Here is a 14,412-nt window from a genome sequence, read left to right on the forward strand (position 1 = left end):
TGAGTCCTTCCCCAGTACCCGGTAACTCCTTTAATACCAGTAAGTCCTTCCGGTAACTGGAGGTCTTCTGTTTGGTATTTCCTGGTATCTGGTCCTTAAGGTATCGGCATCATTATCTGGTACCATCGTAGAATAACCTCTCTCCTCCCTCCCTAACCTAACCTAACCTAAAGCTAACCTAACCTAAAGCTAACCTAACCTAACCTCTCCCACCCTATCGCCCCCAGGTAACGTGTGGGTGTAAACTCATCAGGTGAAAAATAAGCTCAGGTGACTAATCTTCAGGTGATCCCTTCCTCCAAGCGTTACAGTATTAAAGATGGTAGTGCTGGTATTAAAGATGGTATTGCTGGTATCAAAGATGGTATTGCTGGTATCAAAGATGGTATTGCTGGTATTAAAGATGGTAGTGCTGGTATTAAAGATGGTAGTGCTGGTATTAAAGTTGGTATTGCTGGTATTAAAGATGGTATTGCTGGTATTAAAGTTGGTATTGCTGGTATTAAAGATGGTATTGCTGGTATTAAAGATGGTATTGCTGGTATTAAAGATGGTGTTGCTGGTATTAAAGATGGTATTGCTGGTATCAAAGATGGTATTGCTGGTATCAAAGATGGTATGCTGGTATTAAAGATGGCAGTGCTGGTATTAAAGATGGTAGTGCTGGTATTAAAGCAAGTTGCTGGTATTAAAGATGGTATTGCTGGTATTAAAGTTGGTATTGCTGGTATTAAAGATGGTATTGCTGGTATTAAAGATGGTATTGCTGGTATTAAAGATGGTGTTGCTGGTATTAAAGATGGTATTCTGGTATTAAAGATGGTATTGCTGGTATTAAAGATGGTAGTGCTGTTATTAAAGATGGTATTGCTGGTATAAAGATGGTATTGCTGGTATAAAGTTGGTATTGCTGGTATAAAGTTGGTATTGCTGGTATTAAAGATGGCATTGCTGGTATAAAGATGGTATTGCTGGTATTAAAGATGGTATTGCTGGAACAAAGGTATTGCTGGTATTAAAGATGGTATTGCTGGTATTAAAGGTATTGCTGGTATTAAAGATGGTATTGCTGGTATTAAAGATGGTAGTGCTGGTATTAAAGATGGTATTGCTGGTATCAAAGATGGTAGTGCTGGTATTAAAGATGGTATTGCTGGTATTAAAGATGGTAGTGCTGGTATTAAAGTTGGTATTGCTGGTATTAAAGATGGTATTGCTGGTATTAAAGATGGTATTGCTGGTATTAAAGTTGGTATTGCTGGTATTAAAGATGGTAGTGCTGGTATTAAAGATGGTATTGCTGTATTAAAGATGGTAGTGCTGGTATTAAAGTTGGTATTGCTGGTATTAAAGATGGTATTGCTGGTATTAAAGATGGTAGTGCTGGTATTAAAGATGGTATTGCTGGTATTAAAGATGGTAGTGCTGGTATTAAAGATGGTATTGCTGGTATTAAGGATGGTAGTGCTGGTATGTTGGTATTGCTGGTATTAAAGATGGTATTGCTGGTATTAAAGATGGTGCTGGTATTAAAGATGGTAGTGCTGGTATTAAAGATGGTATTGCTGGTATTAAAGATGGTAGTGCTGGTATTAAAGTTGGTATTGCTGGTATTAAAGATGGTATTGCTGGTATTAAAGATGGTAGTGCTGGTACTTAAAGATGGTAGTGCTGGTATTAAAGATGGTATTGCTGGTATTAAAGATGGTAGTGCTGGTATTAAAGATGTAGTGCTGGTATTAAAGATGGTAGTGCTGGTATTAAAGATGGTATTGCTGGTATTAAAGTTGGTATTGCTGGTATTAAAGATGGTATTGCTGGTATTAAAGATGGTATTGCTGGTATTAAAGATGGTAGTGCTGGTATTAAAGTTGGTATTGCTGGTATTAAAGATGGTAGTGCTGGTATTAAAGATGGTAGTGCTGGTATTAAAGATGGTAGTGCTGGTATTAAAGATGGTAGTGCTGGTATTAAAGATGGTAGTGCTGGTATTAAAGATGGTAGTGCTGGTATTAAAGATGGTAGTGCTGGTATTAAAGATGGTAGTGCTGTTATTAACGATGGTAGTGCTGGTATTAAAGATGGTATTGCTGGTTAAAGTTGGTATTGCTGGTATTAAAGATGGTATTGCTGGTATTAAAGATGGTAGTGCTGGTATTAAAGATGGTAGTGCTGGTATTAAAGATGGTAGTGCTGGTATTAAAGATGGTATTGCTGGTATTAAAGATGGTAGTGCTGGTATTAAAGATGGTAGTGCTGGTATTAAAGATGGTATTGCTGGTATTAAAGATGGTAGTGCTGGTATTAAAGATGGTAGTGCTGGTATTAAAGATGGTAGTGCTGGTATTAAAGATGGTAGTGCTGGTATAAAGATGGTAGTGCTGGTATTAAAGATGGTATTGCTGGTATTAAAGATGGTAGTGCTGGTATTAAAGATGGTAGTGCTGGTATTAAAGATGGTATTGCTGGTATTAAAGATGGTAGTGCTGGTATTAAAGATGGTAGTGCTGGTATTAAAGATGGTAGTGCTGGTATTAAAGATGGTGGTGCTGGTATTAAAGATGGTGCTGGTATTAAGGATGGTAGTGCTGGTATTAAAGTTGTTTATTGCAGATTCCAAGTTTGTTTGTTTGTTTGTGTGTTTGTCTGTTGTTTGCTGGGTGTATACGAGTTTGTTTGTTTGTTTGTTTGTGTGTTTGTCTCTGTTGTTTGCTGGGTGTATGCGATTGTTTGTTTGTTTGTGTGTTTGTCTGTTGTTTGCTGGGTGTATGCGAGTTTGTTTGTTTGTTTGTGTGTTTGTCTGTTGTTTGCTGGGTGTATGCGAGTTTGTTGTTTGTTTGTGTGTTTGTTCTGTTGTTTGCTGGGTGGCGTGAGTTTGTTTGTTTGTTTGTGTGTTTGTCTGTTGTTTGCTGGGTGTATGCGAGTTTGTTTGTTTGTTTGTGTGTTTGTCTGTTGTTTGCTGGGTGTATGCGAGTTTGTTTGTTTGTTTGTGTGTTTGTCTGTTGTTTGCTGGGTGTATGCGAGTTTGTTTGTTTGTTTGTGTGTTTGTCTCTGTTGTTTGCTGGGTGTATGCGAGTTTGTTTGTTTGTTTGTGTGTTTGTTCTGTTGTTTGCTGGGTGTATGCGAGTTTGTTTGTTTGTTTGTGTGTTTGTCTGTTGTTTGCTGGGTGTACGAGTTTGTTTGTTTGTTTGTTTGTGTGTTTGTCTCTGTTGTTTGCTGGGTGTATGCGAGTTTGTTTGTTTGTTTGTGTGTTTGTCTGTTGTTTGCTGGGTGTATGCGAGTTTGTTTGTTTGTTTGTGTGTTTGTCTGTTGTTTGCTGGGTGTATACGAGTTTGTTTGTTTGTTTGTGTGTTTGTCTCTGTTGTTTGCTGGGTGTATGCGAGTTTGTTTGTTTGTTTGTGTGTTTGTCCCTGTTGTTTGCTGGGGTATGCGAGTTTGTTTGTTTGTTTGTGTGTTTGTCTGTTGTTTGCTGGGTGTATGCGAGTTTGTTTGTTTGTTTGTGTGTTTGTCTGTTGTTTGCTGGGTGTATGCGAGTTTGTTTGTTTGTTTGTGTGTTTGTCTCTGTTGTTTGCTGAGTGCGAGTTTGTTTGTTTGTTTGTGTGTTTGTCTCTGTTGTTTGCTGGGTGTATGCGAGTTTGTTTGTTTGTTTGTGTGTTTGTCTCTGTTGTTTGCTGGGTGTATGCGAGTTTGTTTGTTTGTTTGTGTGTTTGTCTGTTGTTTGCTGGGTGTATGCGAGTTTGTTTGTTTGTTTGTGTGTTTGTCTGTTGTTTGCTGGGCGGCGAGTTTGTTTGTTTGTTTGTGTGTTTGTTCTCTGCTGTTTGCTGGGTGTATGCGAGTTTGTTTGTTTGTTTGTGTGTTTGTCTGTTGTTTGCTGGGTGTATGCAAGTTTGTTTGTTTGTTTGTGTGTTTGTCTGTTGTTTGCTGGGTGTATGCGAGTTTGTTTGTTTGTTTGTGTGTTTGTCTGTTGTTTGCTGGGTGTATGCAAGTTTGTTTGTTTGTTTTGTGTGTTTGTCTGTTGTTTGCTGGGTGTATGCGAGTTTGTTTGTTTGTTTGTGTGTTTGTTCTGTTGTTTGCTGGGTGTATGCGAGTTTGTTTTGTTTGTTTGTGTGTTTGTCTGTTGTTTGCTGGGTGTATGCAAGTTTGTTTGTTTGTTTGTGTGTTTGTCTGTTGTTTGCTGGGTGTACGAGTTTTGTTTGTTTGTGTGTTTGTCTCTGTTGTTTGCTGGGTGTATGCGAGTTTGTTTGTTTGTTTGTGTGTTTGTCTCTGTTGTTTGCTGGGTGTATGCGAGTTTGTTTGTTTGTTTGTGTGTTTGTCTGTTGTTTGCTGGGTGTATGCAAGTTTGTTTGTTTGTTTGTGTGTTTGTCTGTTGTTTGCTGGGTGTATACGAGTTGTTTGTTTGTTTGTGTGTTTGTCTCTGTTGTTTGCTGGGTGTATACGAGTTTGTTTGTTTGTTTGTGTGTTTGTCTCTGTTGTTTGCTGTGTATACGAGTTTGTTTGTTTGTTTGTGTTTGTCTCTGTTGTCTTGGTGTATGCGAGTTTGTTTGTTTGTTTGTGTGTTTGTCTCTGTTGTTTGCTGGGTGTATGCGAGTTTGTTTGTTTGTTTGTGTGTTTGTCTCTGTTGTTTGCTGGGTGTATACGAGTTTGTTTTGTTTTCGTAAGTATAGTTTTAGGTTAGGTTTATCATGGAATAGTTTATGTAGTGTAGTGAATAGAGCAATTACTACTATTACTATTATTCTATTGCTAACTATTGATACTACTACTACTGCTACTACTACTACTACTACTACTACTACTACTACTACTACTACTACTACTACTACTACTACTACTACTACTACTACTTTTTAAATTATGGCCTCAGCCCCCCCAATACCACACCTTCGCCGCCGTTTTATTACCTTAATATTAACTATCCTAATACATAAGTAACTATCCTAGCTGTGTTGAGTTAGTTGAGCCGCAGGTCTATGTGGCATTCTACTACTACTACTACTATTACGACTAAAAATTTTATTACTTCTATTGTTATTACGACTACTATTGCTATTACTATTACTACTTGTTTAATACCCTTTCATTATTTCCTAAAGAAGAACACGTAACCTCCCACCTCCTCTTACCCCTCACCCTCCCCCCCTCTCACCCTCCCTCACCCCCACCTCCTACCTCCTCACTGTCCTCTCTCCCACTCCTCCCTCCCTCCTCCTCCCCCTCACCCTCCTCACACCCCCACCTCCTACCTCCCTCACTGTCCTCTCTCCCACTCCTCCTCCCCCTCACCCTCCTCACCCCCACCTCACTCTCTCACCATCCCCCTACCTCTCCCTTCTCTCTCCATCCTCCTCACCCTCTCCCTCCCTCCATCCTCCCTCACCCCTCCCCTCACCCCTCTCCCTCACCCCCACACACACAACACTAACGATGCCTTCAACATTTACATAAAAGAGTTCCTTCATTTTTATTTTGTGAACAAGTTTACCCCAAAAATTATAGATATATTTCTTTCATTTTGTCTCTCAGTGATGGACGAAGATGATAAATGAAATTGAAATAGATTTTTTTTGGCGGGGGTGGAAAATAAATTGATGAAAGTAAACAGGGTATTCGGGTTTATTTCCGGGTTGTATATATGGATGAAAAACAGTGTATGCACCCTTATTTCCGGGTTGTACTGGACTATACAAAGAAGAGGTGTATATATGCTGGAACTATGAAGTGTATTTATAAGTATAGGAATATGTATTATAAATGGATATATACATTGAATACACATACATATACACTGTACATACATACTGTAGGCAGCTACCAAACAGGGAGGTACTACTGCCTGGGAAGATATTGGAAACATAATGTGTTGTCTAATGGTAGACCCAGCTGCCATATGTGACCAAGTCCCAGGTTGATGATCTGACTTTCTGCCTCATTTACACACAGTTGCAGGTCTCAATTGTTTCTCTTACTTTGACAACACAACACAACACAACACAACATACTGTATATTGTTTCTCACTATTGATCTTTTTTGTATTTATTTATTATTATTATTATTATTATTAATATATTATTATTATTATTATATTTTTGCCCCTAGGCCCTGATGTGGTGGCCTAATCCCCGTAAAAAACCCGTACATACATAATGGACATATATGTATACACACACTCACACACACACACTTAATAGTCTGTCTTTCTGTTCTAATTTCAGTATGGCCTTAACCTAACCTCACCTAACCTAATTAAACCTCACCTAACCTACTTAACCTCACTTAACCTAACCTCACCTAACCTAACCTAACCTAATGTAACCCAGCCTAACCTAACCTCACTTAACCTAACCTAATGTAACCCAGCCTAACCCAACCCAATTAACCTAACCTAACCTCATCTAATCTAACTTAACCTAATCAAGATTCCAGTATTAATTCTCTTCATTATAATAAGCTGCTTAATTTTAATACCCAGATGTCTCTCTCTCTCTCTCTCTCTCCTCCTCTCCCTCTCTCTCTCTCTCTCTCTCTTCCTTCTTATTCCCCATTCTCTCTCTCTCTCTCCCCCCCCCCCCCCCCCCCCCCCCCCCTCTCCCCCTCTCTCTTTTCCTTCTCTTATTCTCACTCTCTCTCCCCCTCCCTCTCTTCCTTCTTATTCTCTCTCTCTCTCTCCTCTCTCCTCTCTCTCTCTCCCTCTCTCCTCTCTTTCCTCTCTTCCTTCTCTTATTCTCATTCTCTCTCTCTCTCTCTCTCTCTCTCTCTCTCTCTCTCTTTTCCTTCTCTTATTCTCATTCTCTCTCTCCTCCTCTCTCTCTCTCTCTCTCTCTCTCTCTCTCTCTCTCTCTCTCTCTCTCGTCACAAGATTGCCAGCGGGTCGTCTCATAACGTCTTACACCATGTTAATCCCAGACACCGTAGCAGTTTCGTGTCGTTTCGTGTGGTTTTTCGTATCATTTCGTGTCATTTCGTATCATATTGGTTTTCGAGAGGTTTCGTTTCGGTTTCGGGGAAGTTTCGTGTCATTTCGTTCAGTGGCAATCTATAGTATTTCGTTGTTCCATTTTGTTCAGTAAGTCTAGAGATCTCACCTTGGTTTTGAACTGGTACAATATATTAACTTATTTTGTTCCTTTATTTTGTATTGTTCCAGTATATATTTCTGTATTAAAGGCTAAGTCATTCCAGGTCCTCTTGTGATTGTTCCAGACCCTTTATATTGTTCCAGGGACCTTATATTTTGTTCCAGACTACTGTATATGCTTGTTCCAGGAGTCACATTGTTCAGTTCTTGTAGGAAATCTTACCTCGTATTGTTCCATTGCCATCACCTGGATATGATAATTAGTCTCATCTGGACATTTGGACACCTGTTAATTAATTTCTCACCTGACATTTGACAAAACACTGACATTTGACACCTTAATTTATTTCACCTGACATTTGGACACCTGTTAATTAATTTCTCACCTGGACATTTGGACACCTGTTAATTAATTCTCACCTGGACATTTGGACACCTGTTAATTTATTTCACCTGGACATTTGGACACCTGTTAATTTATTTCTCACCTGGACATTTGGACACCTGTTAATTTATTTCTCACCTGGACATTTGGACACCTGTTAATTAATTTCTCACCTGGACATTTGGACACCTGTTATTCATTCTCACCTGGACATTTGGACACCTGTTAATTAATTTCTCACCTGGACATTTGGACACCTGTTAATTAATTTCTCACCTGGACATTTGGACACCTGCTAATCAATTACTCACCTGGACATGGGACATATATACAATTCCTTGTATTGGACATTTTCTAAATTATTATATAACTGGATAATTTACCAAAACAAATTAATACGAACGAACATTAAAAAAATTAACTTGTAAAGAAATTGTAACTAATTATCTTTCACTAAAAACAAAGAAATCAATTACTCTAATCACTTAACTGGAAATTGATTAGCTGAGTAATTAGTGAAATACAGATAATGGTGATTAGGTATGTATGGTCCTATGCCGCTATGGTCTTATTGTAAACAAGTATGGTCGCAACCATGGTCGTAAACTCAACTCAACCAACCTAGTATGATCTCAAACTATGGTCTGTAAACTATGGTCCGTAAACTATGGTCCGTAAACTATGGTCCGTAAACTATGGTCCCAAACTATGGTCTGTAAACTATGGTCCGTAAACTATGGTCCGTAAACTATGGTCCCAAACTATGGTCCCAAACTATGGTCCGTAAACTATGGTCCGTAAACTATGGTCCCAAACTATGGTCTGTAAACTATGGTCCGTAAACCATGGTCCGTAAACTATGGTCCGTAAACTATGGTCCGTAAACTATGGTCCGTAAACTATGGTCCGTAAACTATGGTCCGTAAACTATGGTCCGTAAACTATGGTCCCATCCCCAAAGCCTCGACAATTCCAGGCAAAGTTTAGTCAGTCTTTAATTATATAAATTGTGATGATTATTTCATGAGTTCCTCCTCACCCTTCCCCTCACCCTTCCCTCCCTCACCCTTCCCTCACCCTTCCCTCCTCACCCTTCCTCCTCACCTTCCCCCTCTCCCTCTCTCTCTCCTCCTCTCTCTCTCTCTCTCTCTCTCATTACAGTATATAGATTGCTATGGTTATTTGAAGAGCTTCCTTATCCTCTCCCCTTCTCCCTCTCCCTTTCTCTCTCCCTTCTATTTTCCCTCTCCCTCCCCCCTCCTCCCACCTCGAATACTTCTCACGAATCTCATTTCGGTTCCAGCTCGTTAACACACCCCCTCCTTATTCTTTCCCCTTCCCCTCCTACACCTCCTTCCTACCCCTCTACCCTTTCCCCTTCCTCCCTCCCCTTCCCTCCCTCCTTCCCTCATCTCTACCCCTTGATGTTAATGATGTCAGGTTCCTAATTATTCGCAATCCGTCCGTCTCTCTCTCTCTCTCTCTCTCTCTCTCTTCTCTCTCTCTCAGCCAAGCTTCCAGACATTCTTTCACCCCTCTCCCACCTCCCTCCCTCTCCTTCCTTCTCTTTCTTTCCTCCCTCTCCTTCCCTCCCCTTTCTCCTGCTTTTCATCCTCACCTCTCCCCTTTCCCCTTCCTCCTACTCTCCCCCTCCCTACCCTCCTCCTATCAGCCCCCACCCCCCACCCCCTCTCACATCAAGCCATGTTCTCATTTATTTGGCAGGCGGCGGTGCTACATCGTCTGGCTGGGCTGTCCGTAATGGTCTCAACTGGCTGGTCCGTAATGGTCTCAACTGGGCTGGTCCGTAATGGCTCTCAACTGGGCTGGTCCGTAATGTCTCAACTGGCTGTCCGTAATGGTCTCAACTTGGGCTGTAATGGTCTCAACTGAGCTGTGCTGTAATGGTCTGTACAGGACTGTGCTGTAATGGTCTGTACTGGGCTGTGCTGTAATGGTCTGAACTAGGCTGGTCTGTACTGGGCTGGGCTGTGCTGTAATGGTCTGTACTGGGCTGGTCTGCTGTGCTGTGCTGTAATGGTCTGTAATGGGCTGGGCTGGCTGTGCTGTAATGGTCTGTACTGGACTGTGCTGTAATGGTCTGTACTGGCAGGCAATGGTCTGTACTGACTGGGCTGTAATGGTCTGGGCTGGGCTGTGCTGTAATGGTCTGTACTGGACTGTGCTGTAATGGTCTGTACTGGCTGGGCTGTGCTGTAATGGTCTGTACTGACTGTGCTGTAATGGTCTGTACTGGTCTGGTCTGGTCCAATGGTCTGAACTGTGCTGGGCTGGGTTGTGCTGTAATGGTCTGGGCTGCTGCTGTAATGTCTGGGCTGGGCTGTGCTGTAATGGTCTGTACTGGACTGTGCTGTAATGGTCTGTACTGGGCTGGGCTGTGCTGTAATGGTCTGAACTGTGCTGGGCTGGGTTGTACAGTACTGGTCTGGTCTGGTCCGTAATGGTCTGAACTGGCTGGCTCCTGGGTCGCTTACTTCACTATTTCACCATTTTAGAAGCAGAGGCGAGACTGAAGCAATCCAACAAATACTGTATACTGAGAGGTTCACCCGGTAATATTCCCTCTCTCTCTCTCTCGTGAACTAGGAGAGCGGGTCCGGGTGTTGACTATACCACTCACTGTAATAATTTAACCTTCCAACATGGCTGCCAAAATACACTGAGACTCGACTGTGTTGAACAGCAAACACTTAGTGTAATAACTCCCTCCCAGATGGTGTTAGGAGGGACATCACGTGGTGTAGTAGTTCCCTCACAGGTGGTGTTATGAGGGACCTGACGTGGTGTAGTAACTCCCTCACAGATGGTGTTATGAGGGGCCTGACGTGGTGTAGTAACTCCCTCACAGATGGTGTTATGAGGGACCTCGTGGGTGTAATGGCACTCCCTCACAGATGGTGTTATGAGGGGCCTGACGTGGTGCTGGTAACTCCCTCACAGATTGTGTTATAGAAGGACACTCGTGGTGTAGTAACTCCCTCTGAATGGTGTTATGAGGGACCTCACGTGGTGTAATAACTCCCTCACAGATGGTGTTATGAGGGACCTGGCGTGGTGTAGTTACTCCCTCTCAGATGGTGTTATGAGGGGCCTGACGTGGTGTAGTAACTCTCTCACAGATGGTGTTATAAGGGGCCTGACGTGGTGTAGTAACTCCCTCACAGATGGTGTTATGAGGGACCTCACGTGGTGTAGTAATTCCCTCACAGATGGTGTTATGAAGGGCCTGACGTGGTGTAGTAACTCCCTCACAGATGGTGTTATGAGGGGCCTGACGTGGTGTAGTAATTCCCTCACAGATGGTGTTATATGAGTTAGGTGTGGTCCCAGGCCTTCCTGCCGTAGACGGATTAACACATCGCTGGTTGTTGTTGGGTCTCACGGGCCGTTATCACTGGGTACCTGGGACCTCACTGTGTGAAGGTTAACTTGGGTACGACTCGGCTGTTACTGTTGAGTTGTTCTCACTGTCTTAAGCACTGTTCACTACTGTTCACCTCTGTTCAACACTGGTTCCATTCCTTTCCTAAATGAAATTATAACTTCTGGCGAGAACTTGTTGATATTCCGGTTGGGAGGATGTATGTATGTATGTATCTGTGTGTGTGTGTCTGCATGTATATATTTATGTATGTATCTGTGTGTATGTATGTATGTGTATGTATGTATATATGTATGTATGTATGTGATATTGACCGATACCATATATGAATAGTTATAAAAACTGTTCATGTGAGACAACAAATTATTCTGGCCAACACAAAACACATATTGTCCCTTTGTTTATATGTACTGTACTGTATAGAGGTACGGGTATATAGCAGTTACTCCAGGGGCTCGTGTTCATTAGGCGTACGTCTCTCTCTCTCTCTCTCTCTCTCTCTCTCTCTCTCTCTCTCTCTCTCTCTCTCTCTCTCTCTCTCTCTCTCTCTCTCTTTGGTTAAGTGTGTTTATGAGGTTGTGTTTACTAGTGTGTGTTTACGAATGTGTTTTTCCAAGCGTGTTTACGAGTGCGTGTTTACAAAACGTTTTTGGTCTGTTAAAAAAAATTAATATATATATATATATATATTTATAGTATTGTGTTTCTGTTTGTTTGTTTGTTTTTGCAACTGGCTGAAGTATTTTTTGTGTAAATATGTAAACAGGTAAGTAAATCAAGGTGTGTGTGGGTTGTGATGCACTTGTTGTAAATTAAACATCGTGTAGTGTTGTAAATGCAAGGTGTATTTACGTCTGTTTACTTTGTATTATTATTTACATTTTAATACTATTTTTTTTACGTTGGGGAAAATTATGTAAAAATTATTATTGTTGTTTTTTTATTATCATTATTATTTATTATTATTGTGTTTATTATTATTATTATTATTATTATTATTATTATTATCATCATCATCATCGTCATTATTTAAAGCACAATAACCGGCATCAACATACATTAGTTGTTTCCAGGTTACATAGAGGAGTGTTTGGATCGTTAACAGCGTGTTGTGTAAGAGTTCAAGGCACGACCGATACTGTTGAGGTTCAGTGTCTCACCAGACCGAGGCGTGTGTGTGTGTGTGTGTGTGTGTGTGTGTGTGTGTGTGTGTGTGTGTGTGTGTGTGTGTGAGTTGGCTTCTGTCAGCGAGAAATACCAGCAGCCATCGTAAACACGCCTTGGTTAACGCTGCTGGATGGAGTTTATTTGTGTTGTCGCCTCGCCTCGCCTCGCCTGCCCGTCCGTCCGTCCGTCCGTTAGTTGTCCACACGATAACTTGAACAAATAACAAAGTATTTTAACCAAACTTGATGTGTTGATATATTACAACAAGATCTGACGACAGTTTGATTATTATAAGTGTTTCTTAAGGTGTTTCTATACGATAAATAAGTCTTAATTAGTTTTCACCTGAAGATTAATCACCGTAATCCTACCTGGTGAGTTACCTTTAGGGTGTTTAATCTTCAGGTGTAATAAGCTGGGGGGCGAATCATCAGGTGAAATAAGAACATAACATAAGAACATAAGAAAGTGGGATACTGCAGGAGGCCGACTGGCCCATACAGGGCAGATCCCTTTCACACCCATCCCAGCACTTCCATGTGCCTATCCAACTTCGTCTTGAAGCTCCCTAGCGTCCCCGATCCTACTATAGCACTCGGTAGCCTATTCCACATATCACAACTCTATTACCAAACCAGTGCTTACATATATCCTTTCTGAATCGGAATTTATCTAATTTAAAGCCATTTGTTCTAGTTATTTCGTTATTACTGAGCTTCAGAACATCTTCCATTTTACCCTTGTTAATCCCACTTACCCACTTGTACACCTCTATCATATCTCCCTAACTCTACGCCTCTCTAATGAATGTAAGCCTAAGCTTTTCAGCCTTTCTTCATATGGAAGGTTTCTAATATTATGGATCATTTTTGTCATTCTTCTTTGTACTCTCTCCAAAGAATCTATGTCCATTCTATAATAAGGACACCAGAACTGAACCGCATAATCCATGTGTGGCCTCACTAATGCTAGGTAAAGTTTCAAGATAACGTCAGCAGTTATAAGCTTGAAGAGGCGAATCATCAGGTGAAATAAGCTGGAAAGGACAAATCACCAGGTGAAATAAGCTTGAAGGGGCGAATCACCAGGTGAAATAAGCTTGAAAGACGAGTCATCAGGTGAAATAAGCTGGAAAGACGAGTCATTAGGTTTCCCCCTTGTTTTTAAAGTACTTTTTTTACGCATTAATAAGTTTAAAAAATAATAGATAAATAAACAGTAAATTTTAACACGAAGCGATAAATTTTATGCTTGTCAGCCCAAATTGCGCTTGGCTGGCCTACTGGATATTCATGTATAGTGTATTGTGTGTATAGTGTATTGTGTGTGTATGGTGTATTGTGTGTATAGTGTATTGTGTGTATAGTGTATTGTGTGTGTATTGTGGGTATTTTGTATTGTGTGTATAGTGTGTGTGTGTGTGTGGTGTACTGTGTTTTGTGTGTATAGTGTATTTGTATAGTGTATTGTGTGTATACAGTATTGTGTATAGTGTAGTATATTGTTTTGTGTGTATAGTGTATTGTGTGTAGTGTATTGCGTATAGTGTATTGTGTGTATAGAATGTTGTGTATTTGGTGTATTTTGTGAATAGCGTAGTGTATTATGTATATTGTTGTATTGCGTATATAGTGTAGTGTATTTGTGTATGGTGTTTTGTGTGTACAGGGTATTGTGTGTATGGTGTATTGTGTGTACAGGGTATTGTGTGTACAGTGTATTGTGTGTTTTGTGTTTGAGGATGTGTATAATAATAGTAATAATAATAATAATCATAATAATTAACGGTTTATTGAAAGAGCATGGCAAGCAGAAGGCTGATAATATACAGTTACATAATTGGGGAATGGGTCACTTGGGGGACAAATAATATACAAGTAACATAAGTGATACAAATATAATAACTAGGTGGGGAGAAGGTCATACTACAGGGCATTTCAACATAGTGACAGTGTAAAAAGGTAAGATTTAATGGGAGTGAATACAATTGTTGATTACAAGTTATTGATAATTTTTACAATGGTTGGGACTGGGCTGTTCTTATAGCGATCAGTACGTGCTCGTATGGACTGGATGCGGTTGTGGTGTCCAACAGCAATTCACGGACGAGGGATCTCAGGTGGTAGTAGGAGCAAGTATGTGTGTATAGTACTTACCTGTTGTCTTGGCACTTTCCTGTTACTGTATACATTTGTTTTGATACAGTTAAACCTCCATATAACGGCCTTTTCATGGTAGACCCTCCATATAACGGATTTATCGCAGTAAATCCTCCATATAACGGACTTCTCTCCTCATATAATCCGTTAGATGGGGTTGGGGCTTCATATCTAACGGAACCTTCATCTGTATGGAATTCATTAAATGGACACATTAATACA

The 14,412-nt window shown here is 40.7% G+C and overlaps 1 protein-coding gene across 1 annotated transcript; it reads left to right on the forward strand.

The window, feature by feature from the left end:
* Positions 1-285: 285 nt before the first annotated feature.
* Positions 286-9,272, forward strand: LOC121857971 (uncharacterized PE-PGRS family protein PE_PGRS54-like; the record flags this gene model as incomplete). The annotated part of the gene is made up of 8 exons (XM_042354210.1): positions 286-802; positions 1,043-1,261; positions 1,312-1,470; positions 1,518-1,652; positions 1,746-2,030; positions 2,122-2,322; positions 2,415-2,591; positions 9,187-9,272. Coding segments are annotated over 8 exons (1,779 nt in total), but the record flags the coding sequence as incomplete, so codon positions are not given.
* Between the last annotated feature and the right edge of the window lie 5,140 nt (positions 9,273-14,412).

Source organism: Homarus americanus, unplaced genomic scaffold (assembly GCF_018991925.1).
Source record: "Homarus americanus isolate GMGI-L3 unplaced genomic scaffold, GMGI_Hamer_2.0 scaffold14538, whole genome shotgun sequence".
NCBI classification, from domain to species: Eukaryota; Metazoa; Arthropoda; class Malacostraca; order Decapoda; family Nephropidae; genus Homarus; species Homarus americanus.